The sequence below is a fragment of the Gekko japonicus genome, unplaced genomic scaffold, assembly GCF_001447785.1.
Source record: "Gekko japonicus isolate JY-2015 unplaced genomic scaffold, Gekko_japonicus_V1.1 scaffold531, whole genome shotgun sequence".
Taxonomy (NCBI): domain Eukaryota; kingdom Metazoa; phylum Chordata; class Lepidosauria; order Squamata; family Gekkonidae; genus Gekko; species Gekko japonicus.
The window spans coordinates 66,216-92,844 of NW_015162494.1; the positions used below are offsets into that span (position 1 = coordinate 66,216).

General features: G+C 42.4%; 1 protein-coding gene across 2 annotated transcripts; it reads right to left on the bottom strand.

Annotated features, from left to right (window-relative positions):
- Nucleotides 1-504: 504 nt before the first annotated feature.
- OTUD6B (OTU domain containing 6B) lies at nucleotides 505-16,696 on the bottom strand. Of its 2 annotated transcripts, XM_015406060.1 has the most exons (7): nucleotides 16,475-16,696; nucleotides 11,089-11,243; nucleotides 8,728-8,820; nucleotides 7,069-7,381; nucleotides 5,234-5,295; nucleotides 3,213-3,319; nucleotides 505-1,231 (listed from the first exon to the last, which is right to left on the bottom strand). In XM_015406060.1, exons 1-7 carry the CDS (start codon nucleotides 16,575-16,577, stop codon nucleotides 1,147-1,149), a joined length of 918 nt encoding a protein of 305 aa, XP_015261546.1. In that variant the 5' UTR covers nucleotides 16,578-16,696; the 3' UTR covers nucleotides 505-1,146. The 2 variants fall into 2 exon arrangements, with proteins under 2 accessions (XP_015261546.1, XP_015261548.1); XM_015406062.1 differs by lacking the exon at nucleotides 16,475-16,696 and having other exon boundaries at nucleotides 8,728-8,838; nucleotides 11,089-11,163.
- Between the last annotated feature and the right edge of the window lie 9,933 nt (nucleotides 16,697-26,629).

Genomic DNA, 26,629 nt, shown 5'->3' on the forward strand with positions numbered 1-26,629 from the left:
GAGGAGGAGGAGGTGCTACGTCCGCTTAGCTGGCAAGGCCCAAACATCTGCACGGCGCACTTTAGCAGGCGGAGCCCCTGCACAAGCCCCGGGACCAATTGGGCTGCGCAGGAGATGGAGTTCCGCTAGGAAAAGGCTGAACCCCCGCCGGGACCGGCAGCGCTCCAGCCACGCAACACACCCGTTCTCCTTGGAGGAGGCGCACTGGGCACTTCGCCTGCAAGACCCAGGGAATGGGTGGCCAAGCCAAGCTCCGCCCCAAGGTGCCGCATGCCAGCTGGGAGGTCTCCAGGCCTCACCGGGAGGTTGGCAACTGCGCTCGCCTAGGGCGCAGGAACACGGCCGGCCCTGGTTGTAAATCACTTTGCACAAATTGTGGAAGAATGGAATAAAAATGCCATGCATTTCCAGGTTACCATGTAAAGGCTATATCACGTCTGAAATCAATCTGCTTAGAAAAGTGTAACTTTGTTTAGGATAGCAACACAATCTCTTCTTAGGAATGCTCTTTCTACATGTTAAGGTGCAGAAAGAAGCAGTCAAGCTGTTTATTAGCAAAGATGAAATCAAAATTCATTTTTAAAAGGGCTAAAGCCTATAAAAACCAAACCTGGGTTTCTGAGCCTCTTACTCAAATAAATCTGTAATGTTCAGCACTTCAACCACTACTCTGTGAGAAGTTCGGCAAAGAAAAAAGTCACAAGTATCGTTTAAAGCACTTCAACTGTAAAAGGCACCACAGAACCATGCCCTAATATCACTTCAATAGTATTTCAATTTCATATTGCTACTTAAAGCATCTCACATTTCTACTTGCATCTAATGAATACTCTTAATAGGAAATGTACTGCAACAGCAGCCCACATACCAATTACATTGCCACCAAGCAGAGTATGCAGTGCAAACCAAATATTTTGTAATATACAATTTATTGTGAATTGCATTACAAACACTTTAGGGACAATTTTCTAAAACATGATTGCATCAGAATCTATACTGCTTAAAAAGGATTTCTGATATGTATATACACACACACACATACCCAAACCATCTGTGTCTTATTAAAATTGACAGAAATTGCTTTAAGACCTATCCCAAGGTGAAGAGCTAAATATCCATCGTTCACATCTTCTGAGGAACTGTGTACTAGGATTCATTATCTGTAGTTATGTCCGACAGAGGTTTTACAGAATTATAATGTTCTCCTAATCCATAAGCATGTTTCATATACCTAGAACCAAAAAGAATAATGAATATTCAAGACATTATACAGAGTATAAGTTACTTGCTTACTACTGAATGTGGCAAATATACAAAGTGAATATCAGGAACAAACTCAAGCACAATGAAAAGGTTCAGCAAAGATCAAAACCCTCTTTTCCCCCACTAAAAAGCATATGTGGAACTTAACTAGATGAATCAAAATTGATTTATATGCAATAAGGAGACAAAGACCATGTCTTCCCAAGGAGGCTTGTTCCATAAGAGTGACCATCTCTAAGCTTCCCTGACTCTAGCCTTGCACTTTTACAATCTCTTCACAGTAATATGGAGGAGATGAGCAACTGAACAGATTTCTCAGCTCTGAAAGGGCTGGCACTCAGAATGCAACCTTGCCTCCCAAGAAAGCAAATCTAACATTGTATTGGATTATCTATGATCTTACCATTAACCAATACTGTAAGCAAGCCTCAATTCCAAATTAACCTTAAAAAATTACTTCCTTAACTAAATTCCAGTTCCCCACTCTAACTTTTTATTCATGGAACAAAGCTTAAACAAGGAATGAGATGGGAAAATGCCAAGATAACAGAATAGACTGCACAACTGTAGGTGGATAATCAAAGAGCATCACATTTTATAACACGCTTTGTTTAAACTCCCTGCAAACAGCCAGTTATGCAAGCAAGCAGATGGAATGGAACTCTCTGCTGGTTTTCTATCTGCATTGAGCTTTTTATGCAAGATACATTCAAAGCTGGAATCTACCACCTGCAGTCTGATGTGGTATAGTCCATTTACCACCTTGGCATTTCTGTAATAACATAAGAGAAGTCATGCTGGATCAGGCCAATGCCCCATCCAGTCCAACACTCTGTGTCACACAGTGGCCAAAACCCAGGTGCCGTCAATAGGTCCACCAGCGGGGCCAGAACTGCAGAACCCCTCCCACTGTTGCCTCCCAAGCACCAAGAATACAGAGCATCAGTGCCCCAGACACAGTGTTTCGTTTACACCTTGTGGCTAATAGCCATTGATGGGCCTCTGCTCCTTATGTTTATCCAATCCCCTCTATGCTTGTAGCCACCACCACTTCTTGAGGCAGTGAATTCCACGTGTTAATTACTCTTTGGATGAAGAAGTAGTTCCTTTTATCTGTTCTAAGCTTACTGCTCTTTAATTTCATTTAATGCCTAGGAGTTCTTCTACTGTAAGAACAGGAGAAAAGGGACACAATTCTCTGTCTTCATTCCCCTGTCTGTCTGAACAAGGTCTTAATGCCAGCATTCACACCCTCAATCCTGCCACAAATACCCAACTGTGAAACTCTTATTATATTTACAAAGCTGAAGCTTTTTTTAAAAAAGTTTTGAAGTCATCAAAATTATTTAGAAAAAGTTAAAGCAGCATGGAAAAACCCGTGGCAAAATTAGCTAGTTTCAACCTTCACTATTGTTTTTTAGAGTCAAATTACTTCTCCAGCCTAGAAAAATTCTTTAATTACTAGCCCTCCCACATTTAGTTGTGGTTAAGGCTTCACTGCCAGCCTCCACTGGAGGTATGGAATGTGAAATAACCTTAATAACTTTCTTCCCACTGTCTATACGCTGCAAGAGAGAAAGGACCCTGATCTAGAAAAGCATCTTATTGTGTATGTGTCCAATACCAAACTGCAGCCATACCAGCAAGTGACAGAAGTTGAATGCATTTGCTCTTACAAAATACTCACAGTCTGATCCTATGAACGTTTACTCAAAAAATATGTTCTACTGAATTCAGTGTCTTATTTCTAGGTATTTGTTCAAAGACTGCAGTCTATGCAAATTTACCTGATTTCAATGGACTTGTAAAAAAACATGTTTCTTCACTCATTCACAGACTTGTTCAAATACTAAAGAACTCAACGGTGCATTAGATTATATTTTCAAACTCCAGTCATTTATATGGCCTTCATTTAACACTGTTGAACCACAAAGTTTAAAGTATCTTACACAAGTATTAGTGGCTTCCTACTGTATTCTTCACCAACAATAATGGGAGGAGAATCCATCTGTACTACTTCAATTGGTGTTTGCAAGATGTGCGATAGAGCCCTTAGCTGTAAGACAACATTACAATGCACTGATCATATCTTTACACAATATTATTTTGGTTCAACATATAACAGAGTTAGCAAAGCTTAAACTGTTTTAGATATTTTTAAAAATTCCTAATAAAGATGAAAATTAAATCTTTGTGACACCTTGAATATAAAACATTTTGGGAGTGTGAACTTTCATATACTGTCTACAAGTCTGAATTTTGCAAATGCTGAATTGGACTGAGCAGCAGCAAACACTTAAAGGTAGTAAGCCATGGCAGCCACAGACTTACATGACTCTGAACTTTAATAATGTTCAAGGAATGATACTAGCACAGTCTGATGCATCATCAACTACCAAAGCAAAATGAAAGTCAAGTGCAAAATCACACAATCAGTTGTCCAAACTAGACTGATCCAGTATAGACTCCAAACTAATATTGCTTCCCTCTTTGATATCATTAGAGGCAAAATGCTGAGTAGCACCCTTGAACCATGAGGAAAGGTGAGGCATAAATGTTTTATGCATCATCAACTACCAAAGCAAAATGAAAGTCAAGTGCAAAATCACACAATCAGTTGTCCAAACTAGACTGATCCAGTATAGACTCCAAACTAATATTGCTTCTCTCTTTGATATCATTAGAGGCAAAATGCTGAGTAGCACCCTTGAACCATGAGGAAAGGCGAGACATAAATGTTTTAATAAATAAATAAAGTTCACTAATTGGGTTTTACAATGGAGACGAAGAAGAGGAAGTGGAGGAGGAGGAGATTGGATTTATACCCTGCCCTTCAATACCCAAAGGAGACTCAGAGCAGTTTACAATCTCCTTTCCCTTCCCCTCCCCATAATAGACACCCTGTGAGGTAGGTGGGGCTGAGAGAGCTCTTTTGAGACCTGCCCCTGAGGGAACAGCTCTGAAAGAACTTGTGACTGACCCAAGGTCACACCAGCAGCTGCATGCAGGGGAGTGGGAAATCAAACCCGTTTCCCCCAAATTACAGTCTGCACTCCTAACCACTCTACCAAACTGGCTCTCAAGCAATAGAAACAAGCAATAGATTATTATCAGTCCAAGATATAGTGTCAAAGTCTTTTAACACAATAACGAGAGTAATATAAGAAAATTATATGTGGATCCATAAACATTATGATTGTCATATAATCATTAGCAGAACATGCTGAGAAAAGCTACAGTTCAGATAAACTGCAGCATAAAATGTAAACTCATGTTTTGTATAGGCAACAGGAGTAATCCCTAGGACATGCAGGGAAGGCAAAATAGCCTCTGCCCCTTTGGATCTCCTTTCCTTTCCCCTCACTTGCTCCGCCCCAACCTGTCTGCCACTTTCTTGCTTGCCAAGCCTTACAATGCAGCTATTTTCTCCCTCCTCCTTCCCTTTCTGTCATTGCCAATGGTGCTCTCTGCCCCTCCTGTTGGCTGCCCCCTCTTAATGCCTAGTTGTATGGGGTTTCTCTTAATGCTAACTGTGATCTTGCAAATAAATTGAAGTTACCCATTCTGAGCTGGTTCTGGGAGAGCAGGTTATAAATCCAATAAAATAAAGTAAAATAAAGTGGGTTTTTTTTAGCTGCAATGTATGCATAGGTGCTCACATTGCTTCTCTGTTTGGGGGGGGGGTAAATTCCTCCACCTGGATTTTTTTTTTTTAGTTTTGCGATTCTTTTGCAAGACTCAGGGTTTCCTAGAGGAATATATACCTTGGAACAACATCAGTATGGGCAGTGATCTCTTTATGAAGTGTTTCTGCCATTTACTATAACATGAAAATGTTCCTAAGCTGTTGATTTTCTCTAAAATAAGGCTCGTGTTGCCCTTATTCAATTATGATAACTTATTGTTTCTTGCAAATATTAAAAAAAATGTAAGACATTATTTGTGAGGTCTATGCAGGGGCTATACTTACTTCTAACTGACCACCCCAAGCAGCTGAGTTTGCTATATCACAACAGTACTTTTCAAATTCATCTGTGGGGAGAAAAAAATCGTTGAGTTAGTCTCTCTTAGCAGAATGTGGCAAAATGGGAGGAATTATTTTTGTCAATTTCTCCGTTAAATTTGAGCAGCATTGATGAAAAAACCCCACTCCTGTGAAATATTTCCTCTCTTAAAATGAGTCAAAATGCTTCTTAAGACAAAGTTTTTCAGACTCAAAATATATAGTTTACCATCTGTATTGTTTACCATCTAGGAATCCCAATCTGCAAACCCTTATCTGTTGAGGCACTGATTAGCACATAGGAATATTGTTGTATTTTTTATCTGATGTATTTTAATTGTTTTTAGGTTTTTGTATGTGGCAATTGATGGAGCCCGCCCTGCTATGCAGGGAGGGCGGGATACAAATCTAATAAAATAAATAAATAATATAGCATGACAAAGTCTGAGAACAAAATGCGTAGAAGTTTCTGGCATTTAAAGATTTTTACCAATAGAAAAATTGGGAAATACTGAAAAAATTCTTACAAAATCATTTATCTCTTTGAGTGAGAAAAGGCCTGACTTACAATGCATTTCACTTATGCCAAATGTACAGCATGAAACAGTCTGAGGACTTTCTCAAATGGAAAAACTGAGAAATTCTGGGAAGCACTGGGGAAAAGAAGTCTTATATTCTAGACATATGCAAAACTTAAGATTTTTTTCTTTAACTGTAAATAATTTTGGCAACAATTAACACACTATAATATTTTGAATCATTATTATTATTAAAAAGTTCATACCAGATTTCTTTTTAAATTTATTAATAGGAAAAGTTTACAAAATTTAATTTATTTCATCACAATGTAAAATAAAAGCTATAACAAAAAAATAAGAGGGGGGGGGGAATTCAACACAGGACCTAACAGGGCTTTATCCAACTAACTGGCATCTCCGATTGAATCCATCTCAAATTATTTCTTCAATTTGAATCATGTAGAGATATAATTTATAAAACAATTGACTATTTGGGTCTCAATACACTGAAATAATTCGTAAATGTTAAAAAGTTCCTAAATGCAGTTTAGACACAAAAATAATACAAAACCAGAATAGTTATTAGATACAATTATATACAAATTTCAGATTCATACCAGTTTTCATTGTTATAAAGCTTAGCTTAAAATCCAGATGATACACTTTCTTTTGCTTAATACATTTTCTACCTTCAGCTTTTATCTTTTTCTACCTCTCAGAGGGCAAACATTAAACATACATGTGCTATGGCAACATAAGGTGCAGTTGTCTTCAACTCATTCTCGTGTATTGGGTACACTTGAGTTTTTCTTACAGAAAATGAACATATATATGCAAAATCCTATAATTTTATATACTAGCTACATTAGAAATTATGCATTTTATGTGGTTGAACAAGTGAAAGAAGTTCAGGTTTGAAAGGAAACTAAGTATTGCATATATTTCAATTTCCCCCAAAATTTCTGGGCAGTCACTATGTGAGACAGGATGCTTGACTAGATGGACCAGTGGTCTGATCCAGCAGGGCTCTTATATTGCAATTGGTTTACTTTAAGCACTCCTACTTGGAAGTAACATTCAAAACCACAGGGCTTATTTGTAAGCTTATGCTGAACATATCTAGTAGTACCTAGTTGAAGTCCTTAAGATTTGGCACAGATTATGTAAACAAAGCATGACATGCAACTGGCATTAATCAAGTTTATCAGTAACAGAAACTGACACTATGCTTAGGATAGCAGAAATATACAAATAGCAGAAATGTAAGTAACAAAAAACACCTACCATGACTGTATAGATCACCTGTATTTGGATTTGTCAGGAACGGTAAGAAGTCATCCACATGAGTTCTCATGTACTCTGCAGTTTGGGCTCTAAGAGTTGCAACAGTCCAGGAGTTTTGTTGCTCCTTGAGCTGATCTTCAATTGCTCGGTACATGCAGTGTCCATCAGAGGGGATTTGTTTGATTTCCAGCTGCCTTGTTGACAAAATATGTGCTAGTTTCTGGCTTTCAAGGTGCCTAGCTCCTGTTAAATTTTCTATCTCAGCTTCTGCTATTCTTTCTTCTCTTTCCTTCTCCAATGCAGCTTTTTTCTCCTGCAATTTGAAAACAATAAAGTACACTGAAACGTCACATTTGACCACGCTTATATGGTCTTACATGTTTGTAATATAGTATGTACTACCTGTTGCTGTAAGTATTATCCTGCTATGTAATTTCTACATTATAACATCTCATGTTAATTCTGACATTTTGTTTCAGCTTGGTTTCAGATTTTTGCAATTCTAATCACATTATATTGTCTATTGGATGTCCCATCCTGTTGACTGTGTAACTCAACTTCAATCTCAGTGAGAAAGGGGTTTAAATGGCTCCAAGCCTGGGGCTGGCTGCCCAAGAAAGCCCCTTTGAACAGTTCAGCCACGGGAGCAGTTTGCTCTGTGCGGCGCAACTGTTTAAAGGGGCTTTCTTGGGCAGCTCCGGTGGCCCAAGAAAGCTCCTTTAAGCAGCTGAGTGGCACCCAGTAGGCTGCCCCTGAGGCTCAGCTGTTTAGATGGGAAACAGCTCAGCCATGGGGGCAGCATGTTCCCACGGTTCATTGTTTAAAGGGGCTTTCTTTGGAGTCAGCCCCTGGGGCTGGCTGCCCAAGAAAGCCCCTTTGAACAGTTCAGCCACACCAAGGAAGCTGCCCCTGTGGCTCAGCTGTTTAAAGGGGCTTCCTCTGGAACCCTGTAGTTTAAATTTAAAGTTCATAGTGCTCAGTGCCACTTGTATGGAAACTAATATGACTGGACATGGGGCAAGTACAAAGCAAAAATTGTTGAGATGACATACCAAATATAACACTTTAACTATTAGTAACTTGATGATCCACAGATATAACACTTTAACTATTAGTAACTTGATCCACACCTGAATTTTATATCAGATGACTAATCTGTAAGCAAAATCCCACATAACCCTCTGGCTGGGGGAAGGGGGAATGTTGACTGATGTTTAATCTGCTTCCCCTTCAACCAGAAAGCTATGTCTGTGGATCTAGGGCAACCTTCACATATTTTATTCATTCTAATATAATGTCAGGCCTGTTTCTACAAAGACTATCAACTCAGTGTCCATAGCAAGACACCTTAGAAAGCTAATGCAGCAAATTCACTATAACTAACTCTGACCCAACTGCTGGTATATGGGGAAAGTTTACTAAAATACAGAATTAGGAGTTGAAAGGGATTCTGAGCCATCACTACCTAAAGTATCGTAGTTTATGTTGATGACAGCTTCTATCTGAGCCACATGGCTGGATTTGGGTCTCAGAGCCAACTTCACACTATCCATCTGCACTGATCTCACACTGAAGCTGGATCTTAGCATTTAGTCTTACATGCTGCTCACAAATACATCACCAAGGAGGGGAAAAAATCCTTTCAAATCTGAATCTTACCCGCCTCTTCTGTGCTTTTGATATTCGAGGAGGCGGTACCAGTTGTGTGTTCTCCAGCTCTAATCTTGCCATACTTACAGCTGCTGAATCCTCCTAAATGATAAAAGTTACCTAATTATATATAAACAAAGCATGGAATTAACAGCTTGGCAATCTTTTCATATTTCAACTTCAGGGTAAATATAGGGCTCTTGGACACTGGCATCTTTCAGATCCATGAAAACTCCAGCACATTAGAAATCATCCTCTACAGGCAACTTGATTATAAATCAATACAGTGTTATTCCTTTCTGAGGTTTAGCCTTACAGACCTCCAATATTTTTTTAAAACATGACACCCACACACACACATGCAAAATAGCCATGCACCACTCCAAAGGTATTGCTCAACCTTTAAAGCAAAGATTCAGGCCCTGACCTGAATAGCCCAGGGAAGCCCAATTTCATCAGATCTTGGACGCTAAGCAGGGTGGACTCTGGCAAGTACTTGGATAGGAGACCTCCCTGAAATATCTGAGGTGGCAGGCAGGGGAAGGCTTTATTCAGCCACCTCTCTGAATATCCTCCAGGCCCACAGTAGGGGTCAGTCACCAGAGGTTGCCATGACTTCCAGGCGCTCACTCACTCACACACACAAATATGAAAAATACAAAGAGAGAGAGAGAGAGAGCAAAGATTCAGGAGTCCTGCTTTATTTCCCTAGCATAAGAACAACTGTAGTATGGGACAGTGTTCTTAGTGCTTGACAACTCTGCACCACACGCAGCTGCCAGACAAATATTGTGGCCCACTAGCCAGGCTGCTAAAAACAGAGTTTATGAAGTTGCAAGTCTTCAACAGATCAGGCAGAAGAAGAATAGTAAAACTGCACTCTAACATTCCAAGGAAGCACTGATGACAGCCAAATTAAGGCAAGCTTCTCTAACGCAGAGCACTGACCTAAAGCCCAGACACCATGGACAGAGAGTCAGCCATTTGCTGTTCTACAAAAAAGCAAATAAAATCTGTCTGGTCCTGGGAACTGGAACACACAACTTCTGTGGTTTCCTGGGAAGTACCATAAACATCTAAAGCAGGGGTGTCAAACTCACTTGTTATGAGGGCCAGATCTGACATAAATGAGACCTTGACGGGCCAGGCCATGTGTGTCATAAAATGTAATGCCAGGTAGCAGAAATATAAACTTTATAAAGGACACAAACATAATTAGAGATTTTTAAAAAACTTTAAATAAAACATGCTTAAAACACTAGCACTCTTGCAATATTTTGTTTATTTAACAGTCTCTGATAACTCTCTTGCTCTGAATTATTGCATCAAAATGTCTGTGCTGTAGCAACCTTGAGTGTGCTGTTCAGGTGTGTATCTGTAAGCTGCAAACCGACTTTTGATTTATTGACATTCATTACAGAAATCTCATGCTCAGTGTTCTGAGCCTAGGACCTATGGGAAAACATGAAATGGCTGAGCATTGCAAGCTTTTATACATAAGTTGCTTCATGTGCTGGTCAAGAACATGAGAAGGCATCCTGACATAGACTGAGGGCTATGTGTTTGTCTACAAAACTATAGACTTCCCCAGATAAATAACTGCAACTCCTATGAGGCAGTGTAAGAATAGAGAGACAGTCATGTGTAGTGGTCAGTATCAGCCTACTATCTGAGGAGTCTAGGTTCAAAACCTCCAGTCTACAAAGGAAATGCGCTGGGTGACACACTCTCAGCCTAATCCACCTCACTAGCTTGTTATAACTTATCTAAATAGTTCACACTGCTTTCCTACTGAGAAAGATTGGATCATGAGGGCATGATTACAGTGAGAAAGAGGAGAGAGACCCAGTTGCACCCAGGAGAGCCCTGGCATAACAAGCCCAACAAAACATACACTGTAGCAAAGCACACAAAAGCCCATACTTTTAATAAAACTTTGTTGGTCTTAAAGGTGCTTGTGCAACTGAGAGAGTCTGGCAAAGCAAGCTGTGACTCAGCAGCAGAAAAGGAGAAAGAAGCAGGAGACAGACAGTTCCTTGCGGGCTGGATAAAAGCCTGATCCAGCCCATGGACCACATGTTTGACACCCCTGATCTAAAGCATGTGAATGCATCTCACACAACAACCTTATTTGTCTAGGTTTTACTTAGTTTGATTCCCAAGAACTACCTGTGCTCTTTATCAGCTACTCATGTGCTGCACACCTCAGAAGAGCACAAAGATTTACTGTTACCAAGATGAAAAGACACCAATGGCTTCCAGATGAAAACCTAATTCATTAATGAATATATATATAAAATTCCAGAGGTCATTATGCTAAGACTAAGAATAAACCGTGCCCACGGGCTTTCAGAAATCAAGTTAACATACCTCACTCTGCTCAGGTACTGTCTCCTTCAGTTTCTTCAGCTCTTCTTCATGGTTCTGTTCCAGATCCGCCTCCAGTTTGGCAATACTGTCTGTAAGCTGTTTTCTTCTCTTTTTATCATTCTTTGGAACAGTATTTTTCATCCCCTGGATTTTAGCTGCAGGCACACAAGCCAATTAAACAAATGATAAACATCTAAAGGTTATTCTTAAATCACTATTAATACTTATGAAGTCTAATACTTAAATTTTACATCTGTCATATACGCGGGAACAGTAAGCATTAAACTCGGATAGGTCTCCCGAACCTGACAATATAAAAAGCCATCCCCCCTGCAAAAAAAAGATATGTATCAGGGTAGCACATTACCATTGCCTGTATTAAAACTAGCCATAAAACAAACGAAGAGCCCACTGGGGCATTAAAAATAGGAAAAAAACATACTCTGCAACTTAAAATGGTGCCCCCATAAAATAACCCTTAGGCTTAAAGCAGGCTATAAGAGCAGCCTCTAAAGAGATGGAAGCATTTTGTTAAAAGACTGAGGAAAGAGAAATGTTTTGGCCTGACTTCTAAAGTAGGTGGCAAGTGAGTCTCAAAGGGGAGGGCATTCCAAAAGTCTGGTGCCACTGCTGAAAAAGTCTTTCCTCTGTTTACCATTCGACTCTCTTCTGCAGGCACAGATGATGGGGAACAGACAGCAGGGTTTGGAAAGAGGATTTAAATTAGCTGTCTGGACCGTACAGAAGGAAGCGGTCTTTCAGGTACCCTTCCCAATTAAAGTTTTATAGGCAAGAATGAGTTTTCATGTTGCCCCAACATTGTTGGAAGCAGGCCCGTAAATACGGTGGGGCTTTGGGGGGCTCCATACCCTTTCTTAAAAGCACAGCCCCGCAAGAATTTCTCCTGTAAATGCTTTTTTCCAATCTTTTTAAAAATTATTTAAAGGCGTGCGCTCCTTTAGGTAGAGTGGGGTGATGTAGTTGACTAATTCCTGCACTGAGCAAGGGGGTTGGAGTAGGTGACCTCTAGGATCCCTTCGAACTCTGTGTCAAGAAACTGGTCTCTTTTAAGAGAGTTTGTCTGCCTAAGTGTTAGCTTTCTTGACTATAGAAGTCATCACCCCCACCTGCCAGTTTGTTATTAGAATTTTTGCTTAGGCTGACAAGTGATTAACTTGCAGCAGCCAAGAACTCTCATCTAAAGTGGTTGACAGTTTACAGTTCTATCCTGGTAACAGCTTTCTATTGGCTAAATGGTTAAGAACACCTATGTAGAATAGACAGCTTGAGAAGACTCAGAGAGAGAAGAGACTACCACAAAGCTCTCTTTAGCTTCTACCCTGCTGCTATGCTTCTAGAGACTCTGCTCATCAGGACCGCCAGTTGAGATGCCAGAGCTATGAGCCTGATAGGAAAAGTAGTGAGTAGAATAGCTATTTAGGTTTTTTGTTTTGATTTGCATTCCTTGCTGAACTGTATACATTCTTTCCTCTATGTGTTGTTTGTCCTTTGTTTTTGTGAATAAAGTTTTATGTGTTTTAATACAAATTAGAGTGAGTTTACTGGCCAAACCCAGATAAGTATTTCCAGTGCCATGCCTACCATCTACCAGAAAATTTATTCTCCCCCCTCCTCAGCCTGTTATTGTCATACTCGGGGGCTAAGATTTGCAGAAGCCTTTATGGTTTGATTTTAAAAGGCTTGATTCCACAGTAGCAAGTCATAATCCTCAGAATTCTGACTTTTCTTTCTGCACTAAGAACAGCCCCACCAGAAAAAAATGTGTCCCACAAGCCACAAAATCCTGGCTACAGGCCTAGCTGGAAGGGACTGTATCACAAAATCAAGCAAATGCAAAAATACAGTCTGAGAGAACTGCAAACACTTCACAAATACTCATCAAGCTTTCTAATTAAAAACTATTCCAAAGTCTTAGAATTTTGTGGTTTATCACATGCATTGTTATGCAGCACCCACAGAGCCTTGCTGTCCAGCCCTGGGGTCAGCATAACAGAGGAAGAGATCAGTCTTCTCTCCTTTCCCAGTGCTGAAACAGGATAGCAGCTGCCATAACTATGGCTCTGACCAGGTTTAGCAATTATCTTCCCGCATGCAGTGCAACTGCAGCACGCGAGGGGGTTTTGCAGGCAAGACTCCAGCAGTACCTTATGCTGCATTCCAGAGAACAGCAGCAGCCCAACTCTGTAACACAGATACAGTTTTTAAGAGTTAAACAGGCAGCATGGCCGTACCGCATATACTGCAGGGAAGTGTTTTAACTGTTCCATCAATAAGCTTCTGAATAACACCAGCCAAAAGTTAACCTATCATAGCAAATGAACCTTCATGCCACAAGGAAAGACACGTTCCTGGCAGCTACTGGACATCCCATTCTTCCTCAAAACCTGGGCACTCTTGCAGTGTGTAACACAGGTACACTAATCTCTACATTCTGCTGTATGTTTGGCTCGTCTTAAACATATGTACTGCAAATCCTCGGTCCACCATCCACAAATGGAAGGGTGGTTCGTGAAATAAGATCTCCCACATACCTGCACTCTGATCATGTGTGGCTTAGTTTGCTCTGTGCTGGTAGCTATAATAAGATAAGGTCATTTTAAAAAAATAAATAAACAGCTGTAACCCACGTAAGCAGTATCTGCATATTCTTTCATTTGCAACTGCAGAACCATTTACTTATTTAGTGTCCTGTCCAAAAGCTCAGAGGAAGAAGAAGAGGAAGAAAAAGAAAAAGAAGAAGAGATTGGATTTATACCCTGCCCTTCACTACCCAAAGGAGTCTCAGAGCGGTTTACAAACTCATTTCCCTTCCCTTCCCCACAACAGACACCCTGTGAGGTAGGTGGGGCTGAGAGAGCTCTGACAGAAACTGCTCTTTTTCAAGAACGGCTCTGACAGAAGTATAGCTTGCCCAAGGTCATCCAGCAGGTGCAAGTGGAGGAATGGGGAATCAAACCTGGTTCTCCCAGATTAGAGTCCGTGCACTTAACCACTACACCAAACCATCCAATTTGTAGGTTTGCCCAATCAGCAGCTGTTGTGGCTTCTTTGCCCTCGAAGCATGGCATGCAGCAGGAGTGCTACAAAGTCTGTACCAAAGGGCCCAACCCACAGCCCTGGATTAGCAGTCAGACTCAGTGGACTGAGTCAGTACAAGACAGATTCTGCCGGGTACAGTTTGCCACAGAACAGAGAGAATCACGGAAACACATGTACCAAAAGAGAATAAACCATGATAACCTGACTAATTATTTTTTTTTAATTAGTCAGATTATTACAGTTTATTCTGTTTTGGTAAGGTTTGCCTACTTAAGAATCCATGTGTCCAGCTGTGACGGACTACATTTAAATTGCTGTTTTCCTGTTGCAGCAAAATCAGAGAAGAGGGGTGAACAGTTAACTCTGCTCTAGAATGTTGAACTTGAGTGACAGGGTGCTCCTTTTCTCTGACTGGCCAGCCCCAGCTGAGGGAAATATAAGATCAACTGCGTGCTGAGGGGAGAGTTAGTTCATTTTGTGTTCAGTGGCAGTTACTGTTCATGGATGTCTGAAGACTCTGACCAAAAGTCTGTCACACAGGTTCACCTTTTGAATAAAGGAAGAGACTCCTGTTCTTAGCTGTGTTAAACATAACCTGATATAGAATTCCATCTAAGGATTCAGAGTCTAGTGTCAGCTAAAGCTGAGCTCCATTTTCACACAGACTGAAAAACTGGGGCTTGAGATTTTGGCAAAGAGTGACTGGGTAGCAGCAGGCTGAAGCTCCCAATCAGGCCACCAAAAGGAACTGGATTATATTTTCAGGGAAGAAATATAATAGAAGAGATATAATATTGGCACTGAGGCAGTCCCTGGCCTGTAGTGAAAGGAAACGGTTCTAGACTATTCAGGGGATAGAAAACACATTGTGATTTCAGAAAAGGGGAAAGAATTTGATACACTGACAGTGTGACCTTTCCAGAAAATCTGAACAGTTATTAGGAAACTATATGCAGAAATATTGTAACTGAAACCAAAGGACGTAGTCAACCATCTCTCACCGGTAAGAACCAAGAATTTGTAAAAATAAGATGCTACAACACCATCTTCTCTGTCAACTGGAAAATATATGGTTTTACCAGCATTTACCTCAGCCTTTCCAATTCCTGACTACCCCATACCATCACTGTTACACAGTCTCCACTGCCATTTCAGGAGATGAAAAGCCGACAGGAGATGAAAAGTCTCTGGTTCGGGTTGGCTCATCTGAGAGAGGTGAGGGGGTACCGGTTGCTTTTCTACAGGGAGGTGGATTGAAATTGTCCACAGAGGCCATGGCTGGTGACATGGACTGCCGGACAACGACTCGAGATAGCAAGAGGAAGGATGCAGGCTTAACTTGTAAGGGAAATTACAGCTGTTTCTATACAAATGCTAGAAGTGTCCGAGGTAAAATCGCAAGGGATCTAAAAAGAGGGCTCCTGTTTTCTCCTGACAAGTTCCTGGGCTGGGCAAAAGCCAAATTAAATTCTGTCAAAGGGTGTGACATTCTGATATATAAAGCTTCAATATTATCACGCTACTAGGGGGCCAACTCAGTACCTCGAGGAAACTAAGAATTTTGGCAGGAAAAATCTGCCTCACAGTGAAGAAGAATTGCAACTTCATCTGTGGCTGCTGCCATCAGCAGAGAGAGGGGCTACGATTCAAAGGCAAAACGCCTACTGCATGGAGAAGGCTGCAGATTCAGTCCCTGGCACCTCCAGCCAAAGGATCTCAGGAACTTCACTGCTGACCTTTCTTCGCCTGGGACCTTGGAGAGCTGCTGACAGTGACAGTAGGTGAGACAATGGCAGATGGTCTAAGGCAGTTTCGTATGTTTCCCTTCATTAAAAACAAAAAAAACCCAAACCACCAATACTGAAAACTGCTTCAAGAAACGTCATTTTTTAAAAAGACTTATCTGTCCACTTCATTTATACGGTATAATTAAATGTATACCCCACGATTCTTCCCAGTGGGACCACACGGCAGCTTACACTGTTCTCCTTTTCTCTGTTTTATCTTCCTAACGGCGCTGAGAGGTAAGCTAGGCTGAGAGAGGGTGGGCTGGCTGGCCCAAGGCCATCCCGCAAGCTTCCATGACGACAGAGTGGGGACTAATTCTAAACTGGGCCTCCTAGATCCTAGTCCGAGAATCTCACTACACCACGCTCTGCAAGCCAAATAAATACAAAGCCGGGAGCAGGCCAGGCATGCTCCTCCAACCCACCCGGCCCTGGCACTCAGGGCTCTGCGCTCTCTCTCCCTCCGCCCCAGCCTAGTCCGAGCAGCTCCCGCGGACCACCGGCACCCCCCCCCCCGCGAGCCCTGCGGGTCTCCTCACCCTGCAGATCCCGCTTCTCCTTGCGCTGCCGCCTGATGAGCAAGGCCAGCGCGTCCCCTTCCTCTGCAGCCGGCTCGTCGTCCTCCTCGCCGGGCCTCTCCATGGCGGCCGCGCCGCCACCTGCCACCTGCGTCAGCTGAGCTCCCACCCAGAGCGATGCTGCCGCTCAAGCCCCACCACCATGGGGAGGGAAGCGAGTCCGGGAGACGAGTGGACCTCCGGTCCCGCCCATCGGGAGTGGCTGCCATAGAGAAAAGACAGCGGAGGAAGAAGCTCGGGAGAGAGGGAGCCAGCTGCACTGAAGAAGTGCGCCGCCTACTGGTGTTTTGTAAGGCTGTGAGTGACTCCAAGTGATTGACTGTAGACAGGTACAAAAAGGATTTCTTAAAAGTGAATCACTTTCTAATCTAGAAATTTCAGAAGGGGGGGGGGGAGCTCTGATGATTTGAAGCAACAGAACAAAATTTGAGTCCAGTGGCAACTTTAAGACCAACAAAGTTTTATTCAAGGTAAAAGCTTTTGTGCGCACACACACTTCTTCAGATACAATGAAATGGAAGCTAGTAGTCCATACATATAGGCAGAGGGCTGGCAGCAAATTAGCATACAGCACAATGAAGAGAGGATTTCTGCCCCCCCCCCCTTTCTGGCTCATTAAGCGGTGGTCCCTGCAGCAGAATCTATAAAAGGGAATAGAAACACCTCTGCCATCCCATAGTAGACTGCTCTGATTAGACATAAAGCTCTTAGAAAGGAGAGGAAAGCCTGGTCTTAAAGAAATGGTCAAGTTGGTACCAGTCTGTGGTTTCCAGAATACTGCCTTCTGTGTCACAGATTGGGCTTAGAAAATGGGGACCAAGTAGGTGATGAAGCCAATGCACACCTATTGGGGGTACAGTTGATGCAGGGTTGCCAACCTTCAGGGTGGGGCCTGATGTTCTCCTGGAATTACAACTCATCTCCAGGCAATAGACAGATCTTCCCCTGGAGAACCTGGCAGCTTTAAAGGGTGAACTCTATGCAATCACATCCCTGCTGAGCTCCCTTCCCCAAATACCACACTCCTCAGGCTCCACCCCCAAATCTCCAGGAATTTCCCAACTCAGAGCTGGTAACCCTAGGTTGGCAGTCAATGCAAAAGGGAGCTTGTCATGTAATGGCAGATTAGAAGCTGCTAGAATTTGTATATCATGGTTTTTGAGAGTGGAGTATTTGTTTACCTGAATAAGCCACCCTTTTAATGGTTGGCATCAGGGCTATTTTTGGGCAGGAACGCACAGGAACGGACCCAGCAGGAACTAATTAGCATAACAGGTCACACCCAACAGCAGAAACTCATTAGGATTGGCTACATTAGGGGTGTGTGGCCTAGCATGCAAAGAAGTTCCTGCTACAAAAAAAGCCCTGGGTTTTGAGAATAAACAAAGTAAACAGAATAAGAAGCAAAAAGAGGGTGTGGCTGGATGACCACACTTCTGGTAACATGGGGTGTGGCCTAATATGCTAATGAGCTGTTCTGCCAAGGTGTTGCCTAATATGCTAATGAGTTTATGTGATTGGGTGTGGCCTATTATGCTAATGAGTTCCTGCTGGGCTTTTTCTACAAAAAAAGCCCTGGTTGGCATGCACCCTTAAGAAGAAGATCGGGGTAAAGGGGAACTTGGGCTAGAAATTATTTAGCAGACCAGATAATAGCATAATGTAGAACATTTGTATATCACTTTAGAATGCTCAAAGTGTTTCACAGGCATTCCTATAATCCTGACAACCTGTGTTAAGGCATGGTGAGACCTTTTGCTTGCCTATTCTTTAAATTTAGGCACTTGGAAACATATGTCCTATGTTTTTTGTTTGGTTGGTTAAAAAGAAAAAAAGAAACCTTCCATGCTATTCGGCTACAAATTTATGTCAACATTATGGCGTTTCTACACTTCAACAAAAAGGAAAAAATGCCAGGTAATAATAGTTGATTATTGTACAAAGTCCCTTCACATTTCGCTATGCAGGCTTTGTCAGGGGAAATCAGATCACTCACCTAGTGCTAGAATTGTCCACAGCAATGAATAGCGAGCATCTGGGGGGAGGCGGATTGGGGGGTTGTTATTTTATATTGGTTTTAAGTTGTAGCATTTTAATTACTGGTGTAAGCTGCTTTAAGTCAAGAGGAATGGCAGGGTAAAATATTTCAATAAATAAATACCATATTTACACAAAATGAGGATGGCCCTAAATGTATGACAACCACCCCACTTCCTCACAAAAGTTATATAGACAAGAATGTTTTTATTATTGGATCTAACTGTAACTAGTATGTGAATGTAAGACAACCCCCTCATTTTTTGGTGGCATACCTGGGGGGAAAGCCTAGTCTTACATTTGAGTAAATAAGTTTAATAGATCTCTGACACCAAAGAACTTATTGCTCTTACAGCTACGGAATGCCAAATGTCTGGCTACTATTTCTCAAAATGGCCTAAACGGGTTCTGAAATAATTCTGATGCCACATTTAGGAAAATGGTGCAGAGACTGGAAGTGGGTATTAATGTCACAATTCTTGGTCACATGAATATATGAAGCCACCTTAAACAGAGTGGTTTCTTTCTTTCACTATCCTGCGTGATAAAGAACTCTGTGGAACTCAATAGCTAACTTGCTATTTTGGGAGTTCCAGTGCAATGGGACTTGCTTTTGAGTAAACATGCTTTGGATTGCACTTCGCCTTTTTTCAACCACTGTGAAAACTGAGGCCTAAAATACTTTTAATTTTTTTTAAATTTCATAATCTAATATATTTTGTTATTATTACCCTGCCTGTCCTGTAAGGAGCTCAGAGTAGTGAAGGTAATGACATTGAGGTAGGGTTGCCAGCTCTGGGTTGGGAAGTACCTGGAGATTTGGGGGTGGACCCTTGGGGAGGGTGGGGTTTGGGGAGGGGAGGGACCTCTGCAGGGTACAATGCCAGAGAGTCCACCCTTCAAAGCAACCATTTTCTCCAGGGGAACTGATCTTGGTCATCTGGTGCTCAATTGTAATAGCAGGAGATCTCCGAGTTCCACCTGGAGGTTGGCAACCCTTCAATGAGGGCACCTCAGCACATACCCAGAGTGGCTTTCTTGGGAAGTGAGAACTACATACAGTCAAGTATGTAAAATGATTTGGGGAAAGGGAAGGTAGCGGCTTCAGAGGTAGAAAGTGTGGCTTCAGGAATGTTTGAGCCTCACCACTACACAGTTGCAATGGCCTAGCCCCCTACACAGGCCAAAGGAAAAAGTTTGACACCATGCGAGTAAGAGAGGCTTGTTTTCAGAAGTAGATTTATTTTTCAAATAGTAAAATTGGTTGGACGAATGCCAATATAAACAGGATTTAAATCTGTACGTACTGTGCTGTCATTTATAATGTACCTGCTTATTGACAAAATAAGTAACCTTACCCACACATCGGAGATGATAGGAGAGAGAGGGGGGAGCATTAGCAGCAGAAATGTAAGCCTCAAGCAAAGTGATGGTTGTATTTTAATTATTTAAAACATTTTGTCCCACCTTTCCCACTACTTGAGATGGCTTAAGCTAAGAATAACTAAATAGCCTTGGAGATGCAGCAAGTCCCTAGGAAATTTTCACTTTCTAGAAGTAAACGGATACCTTTACTGAGTGTGAAGTGGTGCAGCATGGTCATTAGCAGTATGAGCCAGTCCTAGGGTACAACCTCCAGGTGAAGCCCGGAGGTGTTTTGGGATTACAACTGATCTCCAGGCGACAGAGGTCAGTTCACCTGGAGAAAATGGCCACTTGGGAAGGTGGACTTTATGGCAGTATATCCCTCTGAGGCCCCTCCCCTCCCCAAGCCCCACCCTCCCTAAGCTTCTTCTCCAAAATCTGCAGGAATTTCCCAACCCGGAGCAAGCAACCTTCTCTTTGACTATGACTTTAACGGCTTACAAATTCTTATTTCCACAAAAGCAATTTTTATGAATTCCATTTGGTGTCCTTATGCGAGTCACTATTTTATTAGTCTCCATTCCCAGTCTACAATATGACTACGATATATGATGACCATTGTTCCCTCTAAGCTGAGTTAGTGTGAGCTAGCTCACAGTTTTTTAGCCTCCGGCTCACAGTTTTTTGTCGCAGCTCAGGAAAGAGGGCTCCAGAGCCAACTAATTTATGCAGTAGCCACATCGCTCGCTCACAACTTCAATGCCAGTAGCTCACAAAGTAGAATTCTTGCTCACAAGACTGCATAGCTTAGAGGGAACATTGATGATGACAATAATAATACTAACTGTTAAGTATGCAACTCAACAACAAAGTAAGTAACAAGTGAATCAGCTTTACTGAGAACAAGAACTTCCAAAGATCACACAGCAACAGACGACATGATCAACACAGACAAAACAACAGTAGAGCATAGTTCCTTTTAAACTCTCCCGGGCTGGGGTAGCCACACACTCACACAGTTAACATCCAATCACAATACATGGATAACGTCCAATCATTAGTCTTCCCTCCAGCACAGACTCTTACATTTCATTGGTTACAAAACCTGCTTCAGCCAATGGTGTTGTTCCAGAGTACAATCCGGCTGAGGTTTCAAGCTTTACGTTACAAGTCAATGGCAAGACACAACACTAACCTACCAGATTTATTTAGAAAATGTGTACCCCACTTTTCTCACAGAGACTCCAAGTGGCTCACAATAAATAATGTGAGTAAGGAAATTTTGGTATGAAACTCTTTTTGTCTTTTCTGTTGTTGCTCCATTTAGTGTTTCTTGTTTCTGTGACTGCAGACAGGTTTGTTGGCTTGGGGCCTCCAGAGAGGCAAAATGCAGCCTTGCCAATTTCATCTCAGTGTCACAGTGGTTTATGAGGAATCACAAAAGGCCATTAGAAACGACATCGCTGTTACTGAGGGCTCCAGGGCAATTGCAGCAGATGGATGAAATACATCTTACCTTAAATGGCAGTGCCTGGACACAGCAGTCCCCAGGGTATTGCTCTCTTAAAAAGGAATTCTGGTGGCTCTTTGGGAGGGTGGGAGAGTCAAAGTCATTGCTGAAGCCTCCCTCTGAAAGGGAGGCAGATCCCCTCCCTTCTTCTAGGCACTGGCTCATAGACTAAGATGGAATTAGCTCCAGGCTCTGTTCTTCCTTGTAGTAAAAGACAAGGCGGGGGGGGGGGCACAACGAGATTCCACATTTTCACCCCACATCTCCTGAAGTTCTCCATGACTGCCGTTTCTCTTCGAGAGTAATAGCAACTATGGAGGGGTTCTGGTCCCCGCTCCACGTGTATTGCCAAATGCAGACCTAACAGCATACGTTTCCTTGGCCTGGTGTTGACAGAGCATGGCAGCGTCCTTGCATTACCAAGTCTACAGCATGCATCACCCAGACTGTGCCCTCCCTCATTTTTTTGCTGCCCACCCAGGGGGCAGATCAGGTAGGGGCTGATGGCCTCCCTAAATAAATCTGGAAACCAAGGAGTGTGCATTGCTCTAGTATTTCTGTCTCTTTGCTCATTCCCACACTCTGCATCCAAATTCTGTCCCAAACCTCAAAGCTGTCCTTCAGTTGTGATACTCAGATAATCAGGCATGGTCACTGATACCTCCTCCTAAGGAACAAAACAAAGATTCCTCACTTCAGACCTGCTATTCCAACTCCTTTCTTGAGATAATATGTGTGAGATGCTGTCAGTATTCCAGAATAGCAGTACATAAACATTATAAATGCTTATTGTTGGTTAAAGCATACTTTGTTGAATGGCTTCTTATTTTTACTGCTTTCATATAGGATGCCCATGATTTCTGTGGTTTGAAGTCACAATGGCAATAATAGCCTTTACCACAAGCTCTTATCAAAGGAGCGTTCATCATACATTGCAGGGGGTATATAATTTCTTCCATTTCTGACTCCCCATTTTGCTGCTTCTGTGTAGGAACTCTTGGATTTCTCATGTGGCAAGTCTGTGAGTTCCAAATGACCTGAATATTTCTGTGCTTCTAATAAAAATTGGAATTTGCTTGGACACATAAAGGATAGAATTATAGGAACAGTGCTGAACCCTGGCTGAATTTACCAATATTGTTGAGACACTAGAATGCTACAAAGTAAAACCCATGGTATGAGCAGTCCCTAAAATGCAACAAAACAGCTTCGTAAAATAATATAAGAACTAGCAGGAAATCTGAGCTTATTTGGTGTGATGTGAACACATGAAGCTGCCTGAAAATGAATCAGACCATTGGTCTATCAAGGTTAGTGATGTCTACTTTGACTGCGAGTGGGCCTTTTCTGCATTCAGTCTTTACTCCTGATTTCCCCAGAACTTTTATTTATTTATTTATTTAACGTTCGGCTTGATATCCCGCTCTAATCCCTTGGTTGGGGTCTCTGAGCGGCTTACAAGTTTCTGGTGCTAATCACCATTTTTCCCTAACTAGGGCCACAGAGTGTAAGGGGATGGGACAGTCTACCGGCACCCCCCTGTGGTGGTTGTTGGTTGTTTCTTCGTCGGGTCGGGTCGGCTCAGTCGGGTCTCTGGACTTGGCGGGGGTGTTTTTCTCTCGGCGTTCGGTAGTGGTGGCGATCTTCCTCCTAAGGCACGCAGCTCCGCCTGTTTCCGGCCCGGCAACGTCCCTTGAGGCGGTATGCCTTTGATTCAAATCATTTCCTTTCATTCTGCATAGGTAATTATTCTTCAGCACTTCATGCCGGAAGCGCAAGTCTCTGTGGATTATGCTTTCAACATACCCATGGAAGAAAGGGTATTTTGAGCCCAGATTAATCTTATCCTTTGGAGAAGGAGTAGTCAAGACACCAGCATAATATTTCTCCCTTCCCTTCAATACCCTGTGTTCTCTCTTTCTCTTCACAGAGCCCTGGCTGGTGGGAGGAATTTTTCCAGGAAAATCTGAATGACATTGAGTGGATGAGGCATTTCAGTGTTAACAAGGCAATGTTCACTAAAATTATGTAACGGGAATAACCCAGGGATAATATACAATTATCAACGCTTAGTTTCAAATCAAAATGCAAACCATCAATCCATGCACCCACTCTTGTTTTGAGGGAAATGTTTGTGATCGAAGTCTGTTTGGCTTAGAAGTGCTTCTTGAAAACCTGGTTTTTTTCAGTAGCTCTCCCATCCTCCATACCACTGCAGACTCTAAACAAATGTAAATGGTTCAGCAGTTGCCCATAAGGAAGCCTGTTATCATGTAAATTGGCCACCTAACATAGAGCAAAGAGGCTGAAATGAGGGAGGGCAGTGGGCGGCGTTTAAATATTCACATAAACAATTCTACTGTAAATAGTAGTATCGATTTCAAAATGGAGCGGAACAAAGATTTGTGGCAAAAGCACTTTGGGGAAGTTTGGGGCAACAGTGCGCTGAAAGCCATCTGAGTGCTGATCCCCCTAAAATAAGTGCAGAACCAGGAAGAAGCCCTGACACAAAGTGGCAGTGAAAGTGGGAGGGAATGCAGAACAGAAGATTGAGATGTGCTCAGAAACTGAGGGGAAAGCAAGTGCAGAAAGGGCCAGTGTCTCTCCAGGACGTCAGGTTGAGATGTTTTACATCAACTACTACCTGATCCTTTTAACTGGAGATAAGAACATAAGAACATAAAAGAAGCCATGTTGGATCAGGCCAATGGCCCATCCAGAGTAACACTGTGTGTCACACAGTGGCCAAAACCCAGCTGCCATGAAAAGATCCACCAATGGGGCCAAAACTCCAGAAGCCCTCCCACTGTTGTCCCCCAAGCACCAAGAATACACAGCATCACTGCCCCAGACATAGTGTTCCTCTATACCTTGTGTCTAGTAGTCACTGATAGACCTCTGCTCCATATGTTTAGTCAATCCCCTCTTGAAGCTGTCTATGCTTGTAGCCACCACCCCTTCCTGTGTCAGTGAATTCCACAGGTTAACTACTCTTTGGGTGAAGATGTACTTCCTTTAATCTGTTCTAAGCCTACTGCTCATTCATTTCATTGAGTGCCCATGAGTTCTTGTATTATGAGAAAGAGAGAAAAGTAGTTCTTTCTCTGCCTTCTTTATCCATGCATAATTTTGTAATCCTCTGTCATGTCACTGCTTACTCCCAACTCCACATTATTAATGAACAAGTTAAAAAGCACTAGACATATTACCAAGCTGCTTACCACCTTCCACTGTGAAAACTGCCCATTTATACTTACTCTTTTCCTGTTAATTAGCCAGTTTTTAATCCACAAGTGGACTTAGGGTTGCCAGGTCCGATCATTGTGCTGGTGGGGGAGGGGCTTTCTGGGAGTGGGGGGGAGCGTTGTGACATGCATACATAAACAGGAAGAGATGTAGGGACATTGGTTTTGGGGCAAAATTCTATGGTAGAATTTGCTTCAAGTTTTGACCAAAACCAGAGCGGTCCCCCACCCCCCATGTCCCCAATGTGCCTATGTCACTTTCAGTTTTCGTAGGCACGTTGTGATGATTTCCTGGTTCCTGTTGCTAAGAGGAGGTGATTTGGGGGGGGGAGCACCCAAAAGTGGGAGACCCCACCCACCCTGGGTAGTCTGGCAACCCTAAGTGGACTTGTCCTTTTGTGCCATGACTGCTAAGTTTACTTAGAAGCCTTTGATGAGGAACTTTGTCAAAAGCTTTCTGGAAGTCTAGATAAACGACATCTACTGGGTCACCCTTGTCCACATGTTTGATCACCCCTCAAAGAATTCTAACAGGTTAGTGAGACAAGATCTTCCCTTACCAAATCCATTCTGATTTTTTCTCAATAGCTTTTGTTTTTCAATGTGCCTACTAATTCTATCTTTAATAACGGATTCCACCAATTTACCTGGTATCGACGTTAGACTGACCAGCTTGTAATTTCCCAGATCTCCTCTGGAACCTTTTTAAAAGATGAGGGTTACATTAGCTACCTTCCAGTCCTCGGAAATGGAGGCAGATTTGAGTGACAGATTGCATATTTTTGTCCGGAGATCCACAAGTTTACATTTTGACTCTTGGATGTATGCCATCTGGACCTGATGATTTGTCAGTTTTTAATTTGTCCGTCAATTGTAGGACCTCCTCTCTCGTCACCTCAATGTGACTCAGATGCCAGAAATTGAGCCTGGGATCTTCTGCATGCCAAGCAAATGCTCTGCCACTGAGCCACAGCTTTTCCTCTCCCCTGAAGGATGATGAATAAATGAATGATCATGTGTGAAGATTAGGATTGCTAGAGGATTGCTCCAAATGGCAGTAGGAGACTTTTACAAAACACACCAGTGTCATGTGCAGCACAGTGTCACTTCCTGGGGAAACCTGGAAGTGATGTCATGTAGCTCTAGGAATCTAGGCATGGTTTTATCATAGAATTTCTGAAATCCCTAGAGCTGCACGATGTCACTTCCAGGCTTCTTCAGATGTGATATTATGGCAAGTGCACAGCTGCACCCCTGGTGAAGACAGCATGCTTGTAGGAGGAGCTTAGCGGTGGTAATAGTACTGTGGCAGATTTACATAAGGAAGACCATTGTACAGTAAGGAGATAATGCGTCTTTACCACATGAATTTCCTCAATTTGCAATCTTTCACTGTATTCCAGGCTTCAGATCTGTATTGCACTGTCAATTTCCCAGCCAATTAGAACATAGTTAGAGATAATGCTGAAGATAGTAGCCTGCCTACAGGAAAGCCTCCCAAGGACAGGTGCTGGTGCTTGCATGCAATTAGGCCACAGCAACTTTTAAAAAACTAGACAAGCCACATGGTCTTTGGATCTCATTGGCTGACTGAGAGCAGTGTAGGAGGAGAAGAAGAGGAGATTGGATTTGTATCCTGTCCTTCACTACTCAAAGGAGTCTCAGAGTAGCTTACGATCTCCTTTCCCTTCCCTGTGAGGTAGTTGGGGCTGAGAGAGCTCTTTTGAGAACTGCTCCTGAGAGAACAGCTCTGAAAGAAGTTGTAAGTGGCCCAAGGTCTTACCAGCAGCTGCATGTCGAGGAGTGGGGAATCAAACCCAGTTCTCCCAGATTAGAGTCTGTGCTCCTAACCACTGCATGAAACTGTAGACATATGACCAGTAATTCACCCTACAGGGTAGGGCTGCCAACTTGGGGTTGAGGTGTTCCAAGAGGTTTGCGGGTAGAGCCCAGGAAGGG